The sequence below is a fragment of the Drosophila elegans genome, unplaced genomic scaffold (genome assembly GCF_018152505.1).
Source record: "Drosophila elegans isolate 14027-0461.03 unplaced genomic scaffold, ASM1815250v1 contig_183, whole genome shotgun sequence".
Taxonomy (NCBI): Eukaryota; Metazoa; Arthropoda; class Insecta; order Diptera; family Drosophilidae; genus Drosophila; species Drosophila elegans.
This window is the reverse complement of record NW_024545550.1, coordinates 7,403,201-7,423,312: the sequence shown is the minus strand read 5'-3', so window position 1 is coordinate 7,423,312 and position 20,112 is coordinate 7,403,201. Positions and strand designations below refer to the sequence as shown.

General features: G+C 47.7%; 9 protein-coding genes across 9 annotated transcripts; 6 read left to right on the top strand and 3 right to left on the bottom strand.

Annotated features, from left to right (window-relative positions):
• The first annotated feature begins 89 nt into the window (after nt 1-89).
• LOC121466835 lies at nt 90-386 on the top strand. Its single transcript, XM_041707365.1, has one exon. The coding sequence runs from the start codon at nt 90-92 to the stop codon at nt 384-386; it is 297 nt and encodes a 98-aa protein (XP_041563299.1).
• Nucleotides 387-446: 60 nt separating this feature from the next.
• On the top strand, nt 447-1,451 carry LOC108144331 (PSME3-interacting protein). The gene is made up of 3 exons (XM_017269041.2): nt 447-703; nt 760-920; nt 973-1,451. Exons 1-3 carry the CDS (start codon nt 508-510, stop codon nt 1,369-1,371), a joined length of 756 nt encoding a protein of 251 aa, XP_017124530.1. The 5' UTR covers nt 447-507; the 3' UTR covers nt 1,372-1,451.
• LOC108144330 (nucleolar GTP-binding protein 2) lies at nt 1,369-5,462 on the bottom strand. Its single transcript, XM_017269040.2, has 3 exons — nt 5,135-5,462; nt 2,660-3,338; nt 1,369-2,600 (listed from the first exon to the last, which is right to left on the bottom strand). Exons 1-3 carry the CDS (start codon nt 5,342-5,344, stop codon nt 1,456-1,458), a joined length of 2,034 nt encoding a protein of 677 aa, XP_017124529.1. The 5' UTR covers nt 5,345-5,462; the 3' UTR covers nt 1,369-1,455.
• LOC108144332 (E3 ubiquitin-protein ligase RFWD3-like) lies at nt 3,673-4,843 on the top strand. Its single transcript, XM_017269042.2, has one exon. It carries the CDS (start codon nt 3,807-3,809, stop codon nt 4,482-4,484), a length of 678 nt encoding a protein of 225 aa, XP_017124531.1. The 5' UTR covers nt 3,673-3,806; the 3' UTR covers nt 4,485-4,843.
• Nucleotides 5,463-5,711: 249 nt separating the features above from the next.
• Nucleotides 5,712-9,308, top strand: LOC108144329 (E3 ubiquitin-protein ligase SH3RF1). Its single transcript, XM_017269039.2, has 6 exons — nt 5,712-6,209; nt 6,269-6,377; nt 6,532-8,182; nt 8,250-8,429; nt 8,490-8,783; nt 8,845-9,308. The coding sequence occupies exons 1-6, from the start codon at nt 6,096-6,098 to the stop codon at nt 9,017-9,019; spliced, it is 2,523 nt and encodes an 840-aa protein (XP_017124528.1). The 5' UTR covers nt 5,712-6,095; the 3' UTR covers nt 9,020-9,308.
• Nucleotides 9,309-9,317: 9 nt separating this feature from the next.
• LOC108144336 (cytochrome b-c1 complex subunit 10) lies at nt 9,318-9,762 on the bottom strand. Its single transcript, XM_017269045.1, has 2 exons — nt 9,627-9,762; nt 9,318-9,501 (listed from the first exon to the last, which is right to left on the bottom strand). The coding sequence occupies exons 1-2, from the start codon at nt 9,677-9,679 to the stop codon at nt 9,381-9,383; spliced, it is 174 nt and encodes a 57-aa protein (XP_017124534.1). The 5' UTR covers nt 9,680-9,762; the 3' UTR covers nt 9,318-9,380.
• A 26-nt stretch (nt 9,763-9,788) lies between these two features.
• On the top strand, nt 9,789-10,337 carry LOC108144334. The gene is made up of 2 exons (XM_017269044.2): nt 9,789-10,007; nt 10,072-10,337. The coding sequence occupies exons 1-2, from the start codon at nt 9,897-9,899 to the stop codon at nt 10,168-10,170; spliced, it is 210 nt and encodes a 69-aa protein (XP_017124533.1). The 5' UTR covers nt 9,789-9,896; the 3' UTR covers nt 10,171-10,337.
• Nucleotides 10,338-10,453: 116 nt separating this feature from the next.
• On the top strand, nt 10,454-11,994 carry LOC108144333 (ras-related protein Rab-4B). The gene is made up of 4 exons (XM_017269043.2): nt 10,454-10,711; nt 10,771-10,851; nt 10,924-11,256; nt 11,321-11,994. The coding sequence occupies exons 1-4, from the start codon at nt 10,696-10,698 to the stop codon at nt 11,530-11,532; spliced, it is 642 nt and encodes a 213-aa protein (XP_017124532.1). The 5' UTR covers nt 10,454-10,695; the 3' UTR covers nt 11,533-11,994.
• LOC108144328 (endoribonuclease Dicer) lies at nt 11,995-19,952 on the bottom strand. Its single transcript, XM_017269037.2, has 8 exons — nt 19,516-19,952; nt 19,320-19,450; nt 19,088-19,265; nt 18,024-18,334; nt 17,257-17,959; nt 16,643-17,200; nt 16,043-16,217; nt 11,995-15,980 (listed from the first exon to the last, which is right to left on the bottom strand). The coding sequence occupies exons 1-8, from the start codon at nt 19,543-19,545 to the stop codon at nt 12,883-12,885; spliced, it is 5,184 nt and encodes a 1,727-aa protein (XP_017124526.1). The 5' UTR covers nt 19,546-19,952; the 3' UTR covers nt 11,995-12,882.
• Between the last annotated feature and the right edge of the window lie 160 nt (nt 19,953-20,112).

Genomic DNA, 20,112 nt, shown 5'->3' with positions numbered 1-20,112 from the left:
GTTTGTTTGGTTAAAGCATTCAAAATGCAAGTATATGTATAATGTCGGCTGAAAACTTCCTGGTAAGCAGTTCCACTATTGGATGGGCGATGCGAATGACCAAGCCCCTGTCCGTCAAACCCTACTTTGTTTTCCTTGATCAATTCCGGAGTAATCTTCAAAGGCGCGGCATTCATCAACTAAAGCAGTTTGACGTGGCTAAAATAGCAGGCAGAAAATGGCGAGAAATGACGCCGGCACAGAAGTCTGTTTTTATTAAAATAGCTCAGATCAATTGCTCTAGGAATAGGACGCGTACGCGTCCAAGGCTTCCAGTTGGAGGAGTGAGGCGATGCTGCATTAAAAGGGCTTCCAAATCGGAGAGAAATTCTCTCTACCGCCTTTAATTTAAATTTACAAAAGCCATTTGCAACACTTTGCATACAAAGTACAGCTGTTAGTTTGGCCTTCACCAACACTGGCAACATTTGTGGTGTGTACAAAAGAGCAATTTTACGGAAATAAAGCATGAGTTCAGGGTTTGTGACTGAAGCTGAGGCCGCCGAGCAGCGGCAAAGACGTCAGGAGGAATGGGAGCGTGTGCGTCAGCCGGAGGATCCACTGGAAAGGCCGGAGGAGCCCTACGACGCACGTTCCCTGTACGAACGCCTTAAACAGAATAAGGACAAAAAGGACATGGAGTACGAGGAGGCCCACAAGTTAAGTAGGTCTACTGACAATGTCATATGCACGGCCCTATAAACAAATGTTTATGCACAGAAAACCTTATTAGAGGCCTGGACGATGATGAAGTGCAGTTCCTGGAGCTGGTCGATGCGCACAAGATGAATGCGGAGCGGCAGCAGATGCGCGATGAGGAGCTGGAGCTAAAGGATTTCCGCAATCGCGTGGAGAAGCTGCAGGAGGAGAGTGTGGATAAGGTAGGATAGGCAAACCCCGACTAGCTATGGGATTCAACATCTCCACCCACAGAAACTCCAGGCAGAGCTTAAAACCACGGCCAAATCCGCGGGAGCCTCGGCCGGACGCAACAGCCAAAAGTCGCTGCTGGGCCAGGGCATCAAGCGGAAAAACGGGGAACTGCCCACCACCAGCAAAGTGGCCAAGATAGCCGACGACGAGGTGGTGCCCAGCGCTACAGAGGCGGAGTCCAAAGTTCCATCGGAGAAGGCAACAACGAACACCACGCTGACCACAAACAAATACGATCAGGGAGCCCTTAAATGCATTGCCGTGCTGCCGGGCATTGGTTCCTACACAGAATCCAGCGACTCGGAGGCCAGCACGGATGATGAGGAGCCCGTGGACCTGTGCAGCCGGACCGACTTGTGTGGCCGTAAAATTCCCAAAAAGAAGCAGTGCACCGAGTAGGATCAGCACTTTTTATTTGGATTCTTAATATGTAGTTTCTTTCCTTGCAAGAGAATATAGCCTATAGAGTGTAAACGTAACGTTTTACGCGTCCTTCTTCTTGTTCCGATTGCGGTTCTTCACATTCGTCGTCTCGTAGAAGTTGCTGCCGATCTTCTTGCGTTTCTGGCTGCGCTCCAAAGAGCGTTTCTGCTTGGCTGTCAGCCGGGGAGCCTTCGAAGTGCTTGGGCCATCGTCGTCGGAGCTGCCAGCGGCATCGTCCGAATCTCCCGGCTGTATTTTGGCCACGCGGAATTTACCGGACGACGTGATGGCCAGTTGCTGGGTCTTCTTCGCCTTGGCCTTCTTGTGGACCACGCGCTGCAAGTCCTCGTTGTACTCGTCCTCCGAGTAGAACTCGTCCGCTCCATCGCTCGACTCCTCCTCCTCTTCGCCGAGGTTGTGAAGACGCGCCTTCTTCTTGGCCGCCCGCTCGGCCTTCTGCTGCTCCAACAGCTCCAGGTCTATGTGGTCCAGCTCCTTCACATCTTCTTGCTGGTACTCCAGACCCACACGAATCTTTCGGAAGTCCTGAATCTGCTTGAATTCTCGCGCCTTCTTCACCGACTCGCTGACAAAGGTGGGCGCCTCGGATTTGGCATCTTCGTTGGGATCGTCGGCAACTACTACTTCCGCATCTTGCTTGCCTTCCTGGGACTTGGGAACGGCGAATCCCTCGGGGGGCACGTAGAAAGGCAGCTTGCCTCGCTGCCAGTCGTTGAGCACCATGCGGGCGGTCACCGTGACGTCCGGCTCGCCACCCTTCAGCAGTTTGCCCGTCTTCTGGGCCAGCTGCTCCAGGAAGTGGGTTGATGTGTTCCAGTGATCGATTTTGTAGTTCTTCGAAATGTATTCGGGGCGCACTCGCTGCAGCAAAGACTCCACATAGTCCTCGGGATTTGTGACCAGCTCTACGCGGACAACACCCTTCAACACCTTCTCGGTGTCCGTCTCCGCGGTGGGATACACCACGCCAGGACAATCGATTAGAAAGATGCGCTTCATCAGCGTGATGTACTGCCACACCTTCGTCTCGCCCGCAATGGGAGCCACCTTGCACACCTTCTTAGAGCGCAGAGCGTTAATGACCGAGGATTTACCCACATTGGGATAACCAATGAAGCCCACGCTGATCTGCTTCTTGTCCAGATGCAGTTTGCCCAACTGACGGAACAGGTTGATAAGCGCACCTATAAAAGTAAGCAAATTTACAACCCTGTAATCAATATTTAAATTTTGAAAAACTCACCTTTTCCAAACGGATGTTGGAGTGAGGCATGGAAGGCAATGGTGGGATACTCGGCACTAAGGATGGCCACCCAACGCTGGGTAACCCACACCGGCACCAAATCCACCTTGTTCAGGATGAAGAAGAGATGCTTGTGCGGCTTTTCCTTGCGCAGAAACTCCTCAATGTACTTGGAACGCGTGCCCATGGGATCGCGGGCATCCAGAACCTGGAGCAGCACATCGGAGGCATCCACCACTTTGTGTAGCTCGTTCCAGATGCGCTTGCTCTGTCCCGCACCGAAGACCCAATCCCGCACGGCCTTCTTCTCGCCCGTGTCCTCGCGTATCAGATCCAAGTCCTTTGCGGAATCGTACTTGTCGGCCTGATCATCGGCCGCTTTGCTCAGATCCTCCAGATCGCGCACTTTCAGGCTGACCCGCTTGCGCTGCTTCTTGGGTCCAAAGGTGGTGTCGAAGCTTTCTGTGTCCAGCAGGTGGACCCTTTTGTACTTGGCCGCCTCGTTGAGCAACGTCACCGGCAGCTGGGAGGGCTTCATGATGACCTGGTAGGGATCCTTGACAGCCTTGCCAATCTCATCTTGGAACTTTTGCAGCGCCGTTTGCGAGATGACACGCGAGTTGCTGAACCACTTGGGCGTGGGCTCCACTCGGGCCATCGTTCCAGCCGGTAGGCGTCCCTAAAAAAAAATATTTTATAAATTAATCTTGGTTAACAAAAAAAAAAAATTAATACGAAGAGAGGACTTAGTAACTACTTATTTCCGATTAAGTTTTTCTGTAGTTATCATCATTTACATATTTCAAAATGATTATTCAATCCGTAATATTCAAGACTTTTCTAAAGAAAACCATAAGATGAGCTTTTGGATGTGGCAAGGTGATATGACTCCCCAATATTACATACATATTACATTAAACTATACATCCTTTTAAACGAATTATACATCGATCGGTAATTCTATAAATCGATTACCGCAATTATCGGACTGCCATCTCGTTCATTTGCGTATCGAAATGCAAAAAGAAACTGCATAGTTGAGCTTCACACGTGGTTGACAAAGGGAGTAAAACTTGGAAGCAAACAGTTCTTATCTTGCAGTCACAAGTTTTATGTTGTCCCAAAAGTCAGAGTCGCCCTCAACGAAATGAATCCGGGATCATCCAAGCCAGGAGCCTCTTGCTCCGACTCCTCTCTGTCGCAGCAGATGAAGCAAAATTTCCGCAAGATGAACGACCTGGTGGATGAGCTGCAGCAAGAGAAGCAGAAGGTTGCCACTCTGCAGCAGAAGGCCGGACGAACCCAGCAGTTAGAGGAACGCAACGCGAGCTTGGAGCAACGAGTGCACCAGTTGGAACTACTCAATGCGCAGCTGGAGCAGTTCAACAGCGAGCGCGTTGGCATCCTGCAGCAGCTGCAGCAGGAGATCAGCAACTACGCCACCATTCAGGAGAAGTACCTGGAGCAGGAGCAATCCATGCAATTGATAGTGCGCGAGCTGGAGCTGGACCGCCAGGGTCTGCTGGACGAACTGGCCGTCAAGGATTTAATGAGTACGGACAGCATCGACGACCTTAGCGAGGAGCTGAACGGGCTCAACCAGCAGCTGAACGGGATGTCCGAGGACATCACCTGTTCCATCTGCCTGTCGCCCTGGGAATCGGAGGGTGCTCACCGCCTTGTGTCGTTGCGCTGTGGCCACCTCTTCGGGAAGAAGTGCATCCGCACAGTCCTCCGGCAGTCGCGTCGGTGCCCCATCTGCATGAAGCGGGCCCATCCCGCCGATGTCCGCAAGATCTACGGACGCAGCATTTTGCCATCTTGATAGATACGTTTTCAAGGAGGACCGAATCTCGATAAATTTTTTTTTTATTTATGCTCTTCAAAAGGAGTTTCTCAAACGAAACCAAACTGTGACCATATGGATGTTTAAAACTAATGAATCTGGCATTCGTTTTTGATATTTGTTATATGGTTAGGCAGCTTTGGAATGGAATATCTCATTTTACCCCATAGACATATTTACAAAGAACTTTGTATAAACACAAACATGTTCAAAACTGAGTTATCAGGAAGAAAGCCATAAAATAACCAAATAATTGTGGAAACCACATCCTTTAAGTTATTTTATATTACAAGAACAAACTTTGTATTAACATGTTTTTTCTACAATAAAATATTATTTTAATTTCATTAAAAAGTTTGTTGAATTCCTATTATCTTATCATTTACCTTTGTGAAACTTATAAGTATTAAAATGTTTCATGTCATTGTTTATCCTTATACGATGATCAGGTATGTTAATACATAAAACTTCTGTTAGAAATTCAAAAATCATTGACAGTTAAACCAAACTGATTACTATCTTATCAGTATAAGTATGATTTCTATGGTTCATCTTACAAAGGTAAAAAGATATTATGGGTACAAGTTCTCAAGTCATAAAGAGCATCTCCACCTGTGAATGGAACTCACCTGGAAGGGGGCGGGTGTGAGGATTTTTCCAGTGCGATCGCGCTTGGCTTTAAAGTTACGGTACATCTGGAGCCGCTTAATTGTTCCCTTGGTGCGGGGGTGGGCGACTCCTTTAAGGCCACTTTTGGGGCGCTCCGGATTCATCGAGTGGTTGGAGTGGTTGAATCCCTGCGTCCGGGGCTTCCCCGGGGTGCTGCGTACCTTCGGCATGGTGTCTCAAATCCGCCCAGTGCCTCGTAAATAAATTAAAATATATTTTTTCGGCACACTCAAACCAAAACACACGTGTTTGGTTGAAATAAAAAAACAAAGGGATTGAGCGTTAGTCAGCACTATTTGTAGGCGACTTGCAACACTTGTTAAGAATGCGCTGGCAAAAAATCTCTATCCCTAGGACTGGTCACACTAAAATGACAACTGCAGTGCAAATAAGTTTAGGATCAGCCTTAAAAATAGTTTTATTCTATTAAAGCCATAAAAACTAAGGTAAAAAATGGTTGTTATGTATGTAGTTAAAACAAATACATACCTAAAAAATTTATATTTTTTTTTTATTCACTCTTTTAACTCTACAAAGCAAAAACAATATTCCTATTGGACGTAGTTTTGTGGACTCAACTGTGCTTCAAGAAGCAAGCTGGTTTTATATCCGTGTGCATACAACATATCCGCTTAGCACAGGCCACGAGCTTCGGCTGCACCTAATAATCTTAAATAGTCTAACATATAAAAGCTGCCGATTGCAAAAAAGTGATAATGTGAATCAGAGCATTTAAAACAAATGGTAGTGATTAGTTTGGTAGCGATTAGCATTCGAAACATACAAATTTCCTAAGCGCGACTTGGAATTGCGTATGCGCGTATGTGTGTGCCTACCTTTGCATGTGTAAGTGCTTTGGAATGTGGCCCTGCACGAAATTCAAATAGTGACCATCCTTGAGATTTGCACATTGGTGTTGAAATGGACGAGCATACGCTGAACGACCTGTTGGAGTGTTCCGTGTGCCTGGACCGACTGGACACCACCTCGAAGGTGCTGCCATGCCAGCACACCTTCTGTCGCAAGTGCTTGCAGGTGAGTAATATCACTTGGTTTTCCCCTTCAATATGCATATTAATCTTGTGAAATTCCAGGACATTGTGGCCAGCCAGCATAAGCTGCGCTGCCCGGAATGCCGCATCCTGGTGTCCTCCAAAATCGATGAGCTGCCACCCAATGTCTTGCTGATGCGAATCTTGGAAGGTAACGACACCCGCGCCCACGCGAATCTCAACTGGCACAGCACAACCTACGCTACAAAGCTTAGAATGCTTGACTTTATGAGTGCGGCTGAGTGGCTTTGGCAATTGAATGTCTTATACCTGGCTATATCTAACTAAAAACCCCCTACTTACAGGCATGAAACAAACTGCAGCCGCTGGAAAAGGCGATGGCAAAGGTGAGGAGGAGGAAAAGCCAAAAACGCAGCCTTTAGCGGAACCAGTGGCCCCGCCACCTGGCAACCAGCTTCTCCAGCAGCAGCAAACACATCAGCAATCTCAACAGCCGGCACGTCATAAGCAACGCCGGTTTCTACTCCCCCACGCCTATGCTCTCTTCGACTTCGCCTCCAGCGAAGCCAGCGATCTGAAGTTCAAGAAGGGGGATTTGATATTGCTCAAACACCGCATCGACAACAACTGGTTCGTTGGCCAGGCAAATGGCCAGGAGGGAACCTTCCCCATCAACTATGTAAAGGTATCGGTGCCGCTGCCCATGCCGCAGTGCATCGCCATGTACGACTTCAAGATGGGACCCAATGATGAGGAGGGCTGTCTAGAGTTCAAGAAGAGCACCGTCATCCATGTCATGCGCCGCGTGGATCACAACTGGGCTGAGGGACGCATTGGCCAGTCCATTGGAATCTTTCCCATTGCCTTCGTCGAGTTGAACGCAGCGGCCAAAAAGCTGCTGGACAGCGGGATCATCAACCATCCACCACCGTGCCATCCGCCGCTGCAGCAAGCACAACGTGCGCTTCCTCCGGTGCCAGTAATTGATCCCACGGTGGTAACGGAGTCCAGTTCGGGATCCTCAAACACCACGCCGGCTAGCAGTAATTCCAGTTCCACGTCCAGCTCGAACAATTGCAGTCCGAATCACCAGTCCTCGCTGCCGAATACCCCGCAGCATGTGGTGGCTTCTGGATCGGCGTCGGTTCGTTTTCGGGACAAGGGAGCCAAGGAAAAGCGGCACTCACTCAATGCATTGCTCGGAGGAGGAGCTCCTTTGAGTCTACTTCAGACCAACCGTCATTCGGCCGAGATACTTAGCCTGCCGCATGAGCTGAGCCGCCTAGAGGTGGCCAACTCTGCAGCCCCCAAACCCAATTCCTCCGCCTCGCAATCCGCGCGAGTCCTTAAGACAAATGTGCAGCAGCAAATGCCCCCTAATTTGCCTTGGGGCTACTTGGCCTTGTTCCCTTACAAGCCACGGCAAACGGACGAACTGGAGCTAAAGAAGGGCTGCGTTTACATTGTGATCGAACGTTGTGTTGACGGTTGGTTTAAAGGCAAGAACTGGTTGGATGTTACCGGGGTGTTTCCGGGTAACTACCTGACGCCATTGCGCACCCGCGACCAGCAGCAGTTGATGCACCAGTGGAAATACGTTCCCCAAAGCTCGGAAGCCCAGCAGGCGAACCCACAGCAGCAGCCAGTTGCTCCAGATGTCCGGCTTAACAACATGCTACCCATGCAGCCACCGGATTTGCCGCCCCGTCAGCAGCAGCAGCACGCCACCGCCACGACCACTAGTTGCTCCGTTTGGACGAAGCCGGTGGAGGCGTTGTTCAGCCGGAAGTCGGAACCTAAGGCAGAAACCACAAACGCCCCTGCCACGAGCAGCAGCTCTTCGGGGGCAGTGGGTCTTATGCGGCGCTTGACTCACATGAAAACACGCTCAAAATCCCCGGGAGCATCGCTGCAGCAAGCTTCGAAAGATGTTACCAGTCCAATTGCGGAAGCCACAACTAAACCATCAGCTAAATTGCACCCAGTGCATGTTAGGTAAGAGCTACACTACCGAGTAACCTTAATAGACCATTATTAATGTGGCCGTGTTGTATATCTCTAGATCCGGTTCGTGCCCCAGTCAACTGCAGCACAGTCAACCGCTCAATGAAACTTCCACAACGAAGGCAGCATCACAACCGCAGCAGTTTCTGCCCAAGCAACTGCCTGCTGCCACCAACAGCAGCGTTTCCTATGGATCGCAACGTGTAAAAGGAAACAAGGATCGTCCTCAATTGATTTGGTAAGCCAAAAAATTCATGAAGGGTAAATAAACTTTACTAACTGCTCAACTTTCATCCAGTGCCAGACAATCCCTGGATGCAGCCGCGTTTCGCAGCATGTACAGCAATGCCGCTTCGTCTCCGCCACCTGTTTCCTCAGTAGCTCCAGCTATCTATGCTGGAGGTCAGCAACAGACGCTGCCTGGAGGAGGGCCGCAATCGCAGTTGCATGCCAACATGATCATTGCACCTAGCCATCGGAAGTCGCACAGCCTGGATGCGGGCCATGTTCTCAGTCCCAGCAGCAATGTTATCACTGAGGCGGCCATCAAGGCCAGTGCCACCACGAAGTCTGCTTATTGCACTCGAGAAAGGTGGGTTCTAGGACCACGCAAAAGAAGTAAAGACCCTAATTGAAATTATCTATTGTTGCAGTCGCTTTCGCTGCATTGTGCCGTATCCACCAAACAGCGACATCGAACTGGAGCTGCACTTGGGCGATATTATCTATGTGCAGCGCAAGCAGAAGAACGGCTGGTACAAGGGCACCCATGCGCGCACCCACAAAACAGGACTGTTTCCCGCTTCCTTTGTCGAGCCGGATTCCTAGGTGGACTCCACCTAGAACTTACTGAGCGAAATTCCAAATTACTCGTCTAAATTCATTCAATCGCCGGTCGATTCGGGCTTCCAATTCGCAATCTCCTACTATTCTTTTTAGAAAAGAAATGAATACGATGTACTTTTTATACGGTCCCTAATCAAAATAGGCTAGCCATGTATGTAAGTCTTAAGGACAAGTTACTTAAGCCCTAGCGATAAGTTAGCTAGAGAACAATCTAACCGATTCGTGTGCTCTCTACAAAATTATTTGTAATATACGATGATTTTCAGTAATACCCAGTGGGTCGTTTTAACTTATTTTATTCACCAAGCAAAACATCGAGGCTAACAGTGTCGGTTGGATGGGATTACTCGCTCTTATCGAACTTGGAGCCGTAGATGGGAACGTACTGCAGAACCAGTTTCCAGTCGGTGTAGTAGAGCACGGCCAGGCCAGCAGCTCCTCCGAATCCAGCTCCAGATCGGATGCTAGAAATCAAAAGAAACCTGGTTGAGTTCTTGATGGTTATGCAATGTGTGGAGTGTATTATGGTAGCACGCCGAAATCCCTTCAAACCTTTGATGTAGGATCAAGAACAATGTCTTTTACTCACAAGGAAGTCGCGATCTCAGCGTGCTTCTTGCCAAAAGGTATGCGGAAAGCCATTTTTGTTGATTTATTAACTTTTCTCTCGCACCAAAAAATTCGCAATGGATTGGAGCGCAATGTCCTAAATAATACCAAAGCAGTATGACCCTAAGTTTGCACAAAACTTCTTTGCGAGATGTGACAACTCTGCTTGGTCTACGTGAGAAACACAACAATTTGTCATCAACAAAAAGTTTTATTAAGTTAAAATCAACATCATAATTAAGAAATCACAATGAAAGTATCCGTTTTCGGTGAACTTAACACTTTCGAGCTGTTTATCCTGTGCACTGTGATACCGGCGGTCTTCGTATTCCTATGGAGCCTGATATCTGGTGATATGAAGGTAGGGCACTTGGGCTCTTATCAAAATCTAAATTTTAAGTTTTTTTCCTTTACCGATTCAACAGAACTTCAAGGGCAGCAAATTGGCTTATTCTGTTTTTACGGCCAGGGATCCTATTAATTGCTATCAGGACTATGTGCCGGAAAAACAAAAGGATTCTTAGGATAGGAGCTTTAATGGATTAGCAAAACCCATAAGATGTTCCCAAATTGTACATATGCAGGCAGAGGATCAGCAAATCTTAAGTTAGAACAATAACTTTATAAGACAAGCATGTTAGTAGGAAAACTTCCTGAAAATATCAACTAAAAATAAACTACTGCTTACCAATTTCTATCCTAACTTAAATAAATTATAAAACTAGGAAACATTTTAAAGGTAAACAAATCGCTAGGTTCAACATGAATCATTTTTTATCCCACCTGGTCACACCCACGCTACTTTGGTATTTTCCTGTTTGTCTTTTACTGCCCCACTGAACAGCAAGTTGCAGAATTGGTCAACTTTTGATTTGTTAATTGTTTTAAAAGCCCTTTATAACGTCGGATATTGCGCCTTACGATCGTGTTCTGCGCCCTTCTTGGTGCCCATCCGCACCAGCAATCCAAATAGCCCCGTAAATAGGCCAACCACTGGGACACACAAAGAAGACGGAGACCAACTACGCAGAAGAGGAAGAACAAAAACAATGTCGGAAACATACGGTTTGTCATCGCACCATTAACTAATTAATGACTGTTACTAATTGATTCCGGTGCACCAGATTACCTGTTCAAGTTCCTGATAATTGGCAGCGCAGGCAGTGGCAAAAGTTGTCTCTTGCATCACTTCATCGAGAGCAAGTGTAAGTTGGTAGCTCAAAAAACAGGGAAATCCCAATAAGTCCTTGTTTTGTCCTTATAAATTCCGTTACCAGTCAAGGACGACAGCTCGCACACCATTGGCGTGGAGTTCGGCTCGCGGATTGTAAACGTGGGCGGCAAATCGGTGAAGCTGCAGATATGGGATACGGCCGGACAGGAGAGATTCCGCTCGGTGACGAGATCCTACTACCGAGGAGCCGCCGGAGCTCTTCTGGTCTACGATGCCACGTCGAGGGACTCCTTCAATGCCCTCACAAACTGGCTGAATGATGCCCGCACCCTGGCCAGTCCGAACATTGTGATCCTCTTGGTGGGCAACAAGAAGGACTTGGAGGAGGCGCGGGATGTGACCTTCCTGGAGGCCAGCACCTTTGCCCAGGAGAACGGTCTGTTTCCTAGGATTACAACATACATTTTCCCTCTGTTAATCAGCCTACTCTTGCCCTGCAGAGCTCATCTTCCTGGAGACGAGCGCCAAAACAGGCGAGAACGTGGAGGAGGCCTTCCTCAAGTGCTCCAAGACCATTCTGGCCAAGATCGAGACCGGCGAACTGGATCCCGAGCGCATTGGTAGCGGCATTCAGTACGGAGGAGCTGCCCTGCGCAACTTGCAGACGCGACAACGTAGCATCAACAAACCGGATTGCACCTGTAGGGTTTAGATTGCACTGTTTGTGTACTCCGGACTGGCGAGCAAATTAATCTCTATTTTATCTCAAACCGGAATGCGCACTCGCATTCCCTTTAGTTGTATCTTGTGTACTTGTGTGTATGTCCACATTGTTTTAGTTCGTACTTTGTCTTGCTAGATTAATCATTCCAAATGTAAGCATAATGCTCTTCGGTTCGTTTTAACATAATCTTAACCTTTTGAATTGCCCTTGATTTCGGGTTTCCCCCTCAAAACGTTACTTACAAACATTTTTAGTTCGTGAAGCACTGTAGAAGCCCTCGAACAACGAAAATGTACGGCTGATGCTGATGGGCACATGGATTGGATCGGAGGTGAGGAGAATGCAGTCGGCATTTTTATTGTAAATAAGTGGCGTTCCGTCGTTGACGACGTCGTCGATTGTAAATCTAACTCGAGCATGCACGCGGTAAATAAAAGCGCAAAATAATAATTATTTTATAAAAAAGTTTATTGTAAAATTGTGTATGGCTTAGTGAGTAAAAATTCTGAATTTGGTGTAATAGCAGATTTTATGTTTTTAACAAATAACAATTTCAAACCAGCAAAAACGCTAAATTTAAAACAGTTCTTTTGCTCTTTAAAAATTAGTTGTCAATAACTTTTAATATTCTGGTTTGATTTGGAAAATTGGTTGGGATGACGATAAATATTGACCGAATGAATATAAATCCTGATCAAGAACATATAAACTTCATACGGTCGGAAACGCTTTTTACTAGCTATTTAAAAATAAAATTTGATTTCAGTATTATTGATTTTGGTTTTTTTCCAAATAACAATTACAAAAACATACATTTTTGATAGATATAATTTTTGTATAACGTGCTTTCCAAAAAAATGTCAATATTTTTTTTTTGTTGGCAATGTATCTTAATACCCACAATAATGGCTAATTTAAATAAGGTTTATATAATTAAGATATTCAAAGTCGCATTGGTGTTACGCCTAAGCTTAATTGCGGCTTAGCAAAAGCATATATACTTTATAAAGTTGGATGCGTACTTTGAGTACATACGTTTCAACGATTAAAAAGTATACTCTTATGAGTCATCGGTATAGTTAATCTCTAGGAGTGGAAAATTGAAGATTAATGAATGTTATATATATGTATACACAGTACAGAATTATCTAAAAATTCGAATGTTCTCAGACGTTGAGTAGCTGGTGTTCATAAAAGCAATAAAAAAGTTATATCCAGATCCAAGCTTTCCGTAGCACTTTAAAAAGATTTTTTCGAAGCCGGATAACCAGTGGCATGCGGGGTTTTTAAAAAAATCTTATGAAAGTGAAAAGGAAGACAGGACGTGGGGACATCATCTTAGGCATCACATTTGCTCAACTTCTGGAGGGCATGCTTGGCGGCCGCCAACTTGGCCTGGTTCTTGTTGCTCCCGAATCCATACACCTTGATGGTCTTCTCCATGCATGTGAACTGGCAGCTGACCATCACCTTGTCCTGGTCGACGATGGGCGTGCTGAAGACCGGATTGGCCAGCTTGTGCTCGGTGAGCTGGCGGATGGGATTGATGGGCACGTTGCGCGAGAACTCGAACAACTCCGGTTCGAAGAGCTTGAAGATCACCTCCCAGGTGCGTTGCAGATCGCGGCAATCCAGGTAGATGGCGGCAATCAGGGCCTCCAGGACATCGCCCAAGGCCTTGGGCACATCCACGTTCGTCGACATGTTGTATTCACCCTTGGGCGGGACATCGTCTCCCTTCTTTCCGTCCTTAGCAATGGCATTGAGAGCCTCTTTTAGCTCGCACATCTCCAGTTCGTCATCCATGTCCAGCGCAGTGGGCTGCGTGTCGGCTTCCTCCAGCAGGATCCTCACATGGTTGGTCACCCTGTGGCGCTGGCCCTCCTGGAACTGCACAAACTTCGCTATGGACTCGGAGAGCAGCGAGTTCTCCGCCAGAATGAAGAAGTGCAGCCGATGCCGCACGCAAATGCAGGCCAAAGTGGTGTTGTTCACCAAAGCAGAACGCAGATCTGTGAGGGCGCCAGGATTCATTTTGGAATTGTTCTCGAAAATGTAGGCCGAGATGAGGAAGTCCAGGATGGCATCGCCTATGAACTCCAGCTCCTGGTAGCAGCCGGTAATGCGATTGGTGGGATACGAGGGATGGGTGAGTGCCTGCAGCAGGTACCCGCGATCCTTGAACGTGTAGCCCAGGTTCTGCTCCAGATGGCGGTGATTGATGATGAAGCCATCGATTTCCGAGGTGCTTACATTCGCCCGCATCTTGGCACCACCCAAACTGAGGTCCAGCAGCTGGGAAAGAGGCTTTCCAATGTCCGCCTTGCAGATGCCAAAGTATTCCAGCATCCGGAAGGCATGCTGCAGTCCGTAGTTCTTGACGATTACGCCAAGCAGCGCCTCTAGCGTGTCCGCCACGACCTTATCCGCAATCTTGGCCAGACCTACGCAGAAGTTCACCTCGGCGGAGAAGTCGGCTCCGGCATGATGGGTGTACACATTCGATTGACAGCCCTCCACAAAGCTGCGGAAGTTCAGTTCGCTGCAGTTGCTCCTGGTTAGCGATTCCTCATCGCTGAGGGCCAGATCCCTCAGGTTGTGTGGACCCACCAGGTGCGCCAGCTCCGGCTTTTCCTGCCACAAGGCCAACACATTGTGGGGCAGACTAACACTTGGGGGCACCCATGTGTACCTTGGACTAAACAAAACGGAGCTTATCTTCCTGGGAATATCCGTGTCGCTGAGGCAGTACAGCAGGTTACGGTTGGACACCAGCTTGGACTTGACCTGCGTGAGGGTGCCCTCGTTCCAGTCCGGATACTTGTTGGCCAGGTAAAGCGTGGCACTCAGCTTGAGGAAGGAGTCGCCCAGCATCTCTAGACGCTCCATGTCGTAGACATCCGCGCTGCCCGACGCGGTGATGGCAGCCAGGAACTCTCCCTGCTCCGCTGGTGTTATGCAAGCATCCGAAACGGTTCTCTGCAGGATGGGCAGCGGATCCACCGTCAGGCGAACCGAACTGGGATTGGCCGGCATCAGAGCTGGCAGACTACTTATCTTGGCCGGAGATCCACTGCTATAGATATTGCCCTTAGGCATATTGAATTGATTCTCGGCCCAGTACTCCTTGTCCTCAAACTCTATCTTGTCCAGGCGCGCCACCTGGCCCATGGTGAACTTGTAGTAGTAGTCCAGCTCCACGGCATAGGCGCCCATAATTTTGCGCGATAAGTCAACCGGTTCCATGTACTGCTGCCAGGAATTCTCAAAGTCTGCGATGTGCAGATTGGCCACGGCCGTCTCCGTGGACTTGGTGGGCATGGGTTCCAGCAGCGATCGCGGCTCCTCCACGTCCTCGGTGGCTACGGCATTGCCCACGGTGTCCACATTCCTCTTCAGCGACCAGTCGATTTCCAATGGCTTTGGTCTGTAGTTCGCCCCATTCAAGGGCAGTTGCTGGAGGCCCAAATAGATGTTGAATCGCTTGCGCAGGGACTCCGCATGGAGCAGGAAGTGCAGGCGACGCAGGATGCTCGGCAGGAAGATCAGCTTCAGCCAGAGGTCGCCGGGGAATTGAAAGTTGTAGCACAGCTCGGGGATCAGGACCACTTTCGCCCTGGCCTTGCTCTGAGCCGAGGATTTGCCCCTCTGCTGCACGTAGAAGTTGAGCTGCTCCGTGAGTTCCCGCACCTCGATCAGAAACTGATCCCTGTGCACCACGTCGCCGATGTGGTTGCTGTACTTGGACATGGTGAACTCGTAGTAGCTCTTGTCCTGGTGGTTCTTCTCCATCAGGCTGAAGGGAGTGAGTTCCCTGTGCACCTTGGTCACCAGCATGCGCTTCTCCTCGTAGTTGGCATACCACTGGGTCACAATGCTGCCCTCGAAGTCCTCGGGACGTGGTGGAGGCTGCTGCCTGCGCTGCAGCACACTGGTCTTCTCGGCCTGGGGCAGTCTCTGGAACTTGGTCACCAGTGGCCAGTCAATGGCCTTCCGCTGATCGAGTGGCACCACCAGGTACGAGTTCTCCTTGCTGCGACGATCCAGTACAAAGAATGGCTGCCAAACCTTCAGGAGATCGCGGAAGACCATGGCGTGGAACTGGTGCAGCTGCTCCAGTTGTTGGGCATCCTGGATAACCACCTCTATTGGCTCCTCGGCCACCTTGACATGCAGTTTTCCCTGATTACTGAACAGCGGCATCTCAGCCAGAAGCGGCAGTTTTTTCCTCAGCATTAGGGCATAGTTTCGCGGTGTCTTTAGGTTGATGTACATGTGTTCCGTGTAGTCACAACGCTCGAACTGTGGTTCCAAGATGATCTCGTAGACATAGCAGACCTCACCAACCCGGGGACGAGCATCAAAGAACTCCGCCGGACAATCTGTCCGGTAAGTGCGCACCTTGCTCTCCACATCCTTGCGCACAGCCGCAGTCACTGGACAAAAATATTAAATTAGATGATTACTGATTAAGGATGCCTTTGTCTGGAAGACCCACCATCATCGCCGTACTTCTTCCAGTGCTCAAAGTGCACATCGGCAATGGCCGCCACCCGCTCCTTCACTGTTACAGGTAGGAATCTCTCGTTCAGCTCACCCAAGCTGTAGAGTAGCTTACACGTCTTGAAAGCGGCCGAAACCTTAGCTGACTTCACGCAGTCCATGGGTTCGCTCTGCAATAATCAAAGTAATTAGGGGTCTTATGGATATCATTTTATGGAAAATCATTTGTTTTGACTTTAAATCAGCATGAACAGCATTTACGAATTTATGTGGCCTTGAACTTTGAACGCGTTCTTCTCAAAACATATTTTTTCGATTTTGTGTACACCATTGAGAAAGCTGTACTGAACTGATCGCGCATTTATTAGATAATTATTTGTATTTTGAAAACAAACATTTTAAAGTGAATTTTTCTTTACGAAAAAAAACAATGTCATATAGGCACTATAAGAATATCATGTACAGAATAAAGACACTTCATATGTTTTGTTTAAAAAAAAAATGCATACAAATTTAAAAACATTTAAAATTATTGTACCCGATAAAAAAATAGTAAGTATTTGATTTTTTGACCCAATTTCAACTTGTAGCTTACGTAAATCGTGTCCTTCAGCCTGGAGTTCAGTGGCAGACTGATGGAGATTACTTTCTTCGTCTTCGCAGAGTCTCCGAAAAGCCTTTTGCATTCGTTTTCGTCCAGCAAATTGATCCAGGGGATCACAAATCCAAAGGCATCCGAGGGCATGGTCTGGCAGTAGCGATGGAGCAGGATCAGGGCATTGCTGGCCAACAGAACGGCTCCGTGCTCGTTGACGAACTCCGGAATGATATCCTGGAAGTGCTGTCTTATCTCGTACATTTCCGGCTCAGTTCGATCCAGCACTCTATCCTTTAGATACTTGGAAATTTCCTCATGGGCTTCGCGATACTGAACAATTTGCTGCGATATCTTGGGCTTATCGAGGTGGGAGGCAAACATCACGAATCTGGCTTCCTTGGAACGAGCCCGACCCTTCGTCTGCACATACATGTTGAAGGTTTTGAGCGGATCCAGGATCAGGACCTCGTTGCAGGCCTGCACATCGATGCCCTCTTCCAGAACGCTTGAGCAGACCATAACATTGGCCTCGCCAGCACGAAACTGCTCAATTGCCTGGAAGGTAAGAAGTATAATAAGCTAAGTTTCTTGGCCACTTCTGCCACACCTACCGTTTTTTGCCACTTGCGCTCCAGGACGTTCTCAAAGTCCGGGGAGATGGAGTTGCGGCCCACCATGAACTGCGGAGTGAGCACATTTCGCAGTTCCGGCGTGGCCTCGATAAAGTTCAGCAGCAGGCCGTAGATGCACTTGCAGGTGTAGCGCCGTTCGACGAAGACCAGGCAGCAGATGTCCTTGGGGTCCTTGTGGGCGAAGGAGCGCTTCAGATATTGCAGAAATGTCTGCACTTTGGGGGTGGAGAAGTTCATGATGGTCTCCTCCGTGTTGGCCTTGTCGTCCAGCTCCTCGTCGTCGTCCACCATGTCGCGCAGCTTCTGCACCAGCATGTGCCGGATGTTCTCACATAGCGAGATGGCCGTGCGGTGCATCAGCTTCAGGCTGAGCGTCTCTGCCTGGCGCCGCTTCACCTCAAACTCCACGATCAGCGAGACAATGGCTATGGAGGCCGCATAGATGCCGTACTCTTGTAGCTGGTACTGGAAGTCGTTGAACAGCTGCTTCACCGTACCCTTCTTCTGCGGATCGCGTTGGGACTGCAAGGACTTGGACCTGCGCACCGGCTGAGTGCCAATGTCCATGAGGTCCAGCGCTGCGAAGAACTTCGCAATCTGTGACCTAATGGATTGTATAACTGCAAAAGTCTGTACCTGATCTGGATACGTGAGCAGGTACTCCTTGGGCTTGGTGGAGTACCTAAGAAGGGAAGAGATGCAAGAAGATGTCAAAGAACGCCTGGGAAGATAGAATAGCCTCTTACAGCATTACGTTCTCCAATTCCTTGGTATCAGCAACGGTGATGATGTTCCCGCGGAACGTGGTCTCCAGTTCCTGCAGCTTCTTGGCCACCTGCTTGATCTCGTTGCCCTTGATCAGGACTCCGGTGAGGCCCACCACGCGAGGCAGTTCCATTCCGCCGCCAAAGCACAAAAAGAGGCGCATGAACTCATGGAACGGATGGTGCCCGGTGCCGTGGTGGCACTCGTCTATGATCACGATGCTCAGGGAGCTCAGCTCCATGTGCCGCTGGGTGAACAAGTCCAGGATCACCTGGGCCGTTCCCACCAGAACCTAAAGGAATTGCATTGAATAAGTTGATATAGGGGAAAATAGTTCCAAAAAGTAAAAGAAATTTTTAAATATTTTTGGTCGTTTTATCAACATATTTTTCTAACTTAGATTTTAATTAATGTTTATAATAAACATTAAAAAGGATTTCGCATAAAAACGGCATTAAATAAATCTCGCTAGTTTTAGGGAGATATTTCAAAACTATCCATTGCACAAACTATAAAAAATATAAACGGGATAATTTTTTACAGACATTTCGTAAAATTATTAACTATAAAAGGTTTTGTAATACCCAAATATTGAGAAAGAAATGCTCAACAACTCATAGCGAATGAGATTGTAAAATACTCTTTGTCGTTTTATACAAAAATGTTTAGTCTTCGATAATAAAAAGATTATATTGGCCTTACGTTTGAGTTCATATTTCAAATGAGTCACCCCTTAAAACTACAAATAATTCAAGCTTCATAAATAATAATAAATAAAAGAATTACATTTCTTTATCGAGTTGCCGCATCTCCAGAGCTCATTAAAAATATTGATTGTGTACTTATGCAACCCAGTTGTGCATGTACTTTGGATGTATGTATTTAAATGTCTCAGTGAAGTCCGATTCCTCGGGGGCCCTTAAAAGTGCTGATCTCGGGGGATCACGTTCACTTATGCTTATGTGTGTGTATAATCGATTGAATTTCGTACGTGATCATAAGTGGGGAAGTAGCCGGAAGGGACACGTCATGCCAGTGTACTCACTTGGTTATCTCGGATTTCATCCGTCCACTGGCCCCGAGTCCATTCGTCCACGCCCTGTTCGCCCACATATAATCCGGCCTTCAAGTTGGTGTGCTTCCTTACTGCAACCAATTGTTGACGGGCTAATTCCACGGTGTTGCACATGAACACCGCCCGTTTTCCCCCATTTTCAATGGGTCTAGAATAGAATGGTTTAACAAATCGGATCAGTAGTTTTATATACTTTACTTACTTGTCCATGTCCTGAGAAAAACGCTTGAGGGCCAGGATGGCCACGTAGGTTTTCCCAGAGCCCGTGGGCAAGTATATAATGCCATTGTGTTTGGTTATATAGTCCACAAGACGCAGTTGATAATCGCGAGCCTTTTCCGGGAATTATAAGGTTTATTAATAATAAATAAATCATTAGTTTTTACGGAACACCTCACCTTTATTTCCGGGTTTAGATTGTCTCCCATGATAAGGCACAATAAATCTATTAAATCCTGGTGAAAATAAATTTGATGCGAAACTCTCGAGGTCTTTTCTCAGACTGACAAACTGACGTCTTTAGCTGACGTTTGCTGACGTGGCGAATTCGAACTCGAATGTGTTGTATGATGGGCGATAAAGATGCCGGCATGAAATTCTGGGATTCACCGGTTTTTGTTTACGCGAAGCAAGAGTTTTACCTGTTTGGCCACTTGGGTGACAACCACCTGTGGGCCAAACTGAATGACCCAAAACTATTACCTTCGCGAGACTGGCAAGACCAGTTTAACACGGCCTTCACCTTAGTATCCAAACCAACTACACTATAATAATAAACTAAGAAAATTATAGAGCAAAAATGAAATTGGGTGTCAAACAAAGAACAGGCGGGGACAGCGTGGCCAGCGATTTGTTTTGCTTTTCTTGAGCTTAAAATCTCAAGAATTCTGCTTTTGCACGCGACTGGTCACACTTCTCAAGACGGAAAATATAAATGTCTTTGGTTTTGTGCTCTTATCAGTATAATAAAAATATTCAAGCACTAATGAAATGGA

What these genes read in the sequence shown, in the direction of transcription:
- LOC108144333 (XM_017269043.2), top strand. An exon ending in TCACTTCATCGAGAGCAAGT is followed by an intron (nt 10,852 to 10,923) that starts GTAAGTTGGTAG and finishes TTCCGTTACCAG; the next exon opens with TCAAGGACGACAGCTCGCAC. An exon ending in CACCTTTGCCCAGGAGAACG is followed by an intron (nt 11,257 to 11,320) that starts GTCTGTTTCCTA and finishes CTTGCCCTGCAG; the next exon opens with AGCTCATCTTCCTGGAGACG.
- LOC108144331 (XM_017269041.2), top strand. Translation starts at nt 508, where the DNA reads ATGAGTTCAGGGTTTGTGACTGAAGCTGAGGCCGCCGAGCAGCGGCAA. An exon ending in CGAGGAGGCCCACAAGTTAA is followed by an intron (nt 704 to 759) that starts GTAGGTCTACTG and finishes GTTTATGCACAG; the next exon opens with AAAACCTTATTAGAGGCCTG. An exon ending in AGGAGGAGAGTGTGGATAAG is followed by an intron (nt 921 to 972) that starts GTAGGATAGGCA and finishes CTCCACCCACAG; the next exon opens with AAACTCCAGGCAGAGCTTAA.
- LOC108144332 (XM_017269042.2), top strand. Translation starts at nt 3,807, where the DNA reads ATGAATCCGGGATCATCCAAGCCAGGAGCCTCTTGCTCCGACTCCTCT.
- LOC108144336 (XM_017269045.1), bottom strand. Translation starts at nt 9,679, where the DNA reads ATGGCTTTCCGCATACCTTTTGGCAAGAAGCACGCTGAGATCGCGACT. An exon ending in GCTGAGATCGCGACTTCCTT is followed by an intron (nt 9,502 to 9,626) that starts GTGAGTAAAAGA and finishes TTTGATTTCTAG; the next exon opens with CATCCGATCTGGAGCTGGAT.
- LOC108144334 (XM_017269044.2), top strand. Translation starts at nt 9,897, where the DNA reads ATGAAAGTATCCGTTTTCGGTGAACTTAACACTTTCGAGCTGTTTATC. An exon ending in TGATATCTGGTGATATGAAG is followed by an intron (nt 10,008 to 10,071) that starts GTAGGGCACTTG and finishes CCGATTCAACAG; the next exon opens with AACTTCAAGGGCAGCAAATT.
- LOC108144328 (XM_017269037.2), bottom strand. Translation starts at nt 19,545, where the DNA reads ATGGGAGACAATCTAAACCCGGAAATAAAG. An exon ending in ATCTAAACCCGGAAATAAAG is followed by an intron (nt 19,451 to 19,515) that starts GTGAGGTGTTCC and finishes TTCCCGGAAAAG; the next exon opens with GCTCGCGATTATCAACTGCG. An exon ending in TTTTCTCAGGACATGGACAA is followed by an intron (nt 19,266 to 19,319) that starts GTAAGTAAAGTA and finishes ATTCTATTCTAG; the next exon opens with ACCCATTGAAAATGGGGGAA.
- LOC108144330 (XM_017269040.2), bottom strand. Translation starts at nt 5,344, where the DNA reads ATGCCGAAGGTACGCAGCACCCCGGGGAAGCCCCGGACGCAGGGATTC. An exon ending in TCACACCCGCCCCCTTCCAG is followed by an intron (nt 3,339 to 5,134) that starts GTGAGTTCCATT and finishes ATTTTTTTTTAG; the next exon opens with GGACGCCTACCGGCTGGAAC. An exon ending in CCAACATCCGTTTGGAAAAG is followed by an intron (nt 2,601 to 2,659) that starts GTGAGTTTTTCA and finishes TTACTTTTATAG; the next exon opens with GTGCGCTTATCAACCTGTTC.
- LOC108144329 (XM_017269039.2), top strand. Translation starts at nt 6,096, where the DNA reads ATGGACGAGCATACGCTGAACGACCTGTTGGAGTGTTCCGTGTGCCTG. An exon ending in TCTGTCGCAAGTGCTTGCAG is followed by an intron (nt 6,210 to 6,268) that starts GTGAGTAATATC and finishes GTGAAATTCCAG; the next exon opens with GACATTGTGGCCAGCCAGCA. An exon ending in GATCGTCCTCAATTGATTTG is followed by an intron (nt 8,430 to 8,489) that starts GTAAGCCAAAAA and finishes ACTTTCATCCAG; the next exon opens with TGCCAGACAATCCCTGGATG.
- LOC121466835 (XM_041707365.1), top strand. Translation starts at nt 90, where the DNA reads ATGCGAATGACCAAGCCCCTGTCCGTCAAACCCTACTTTGTTTTCCTT.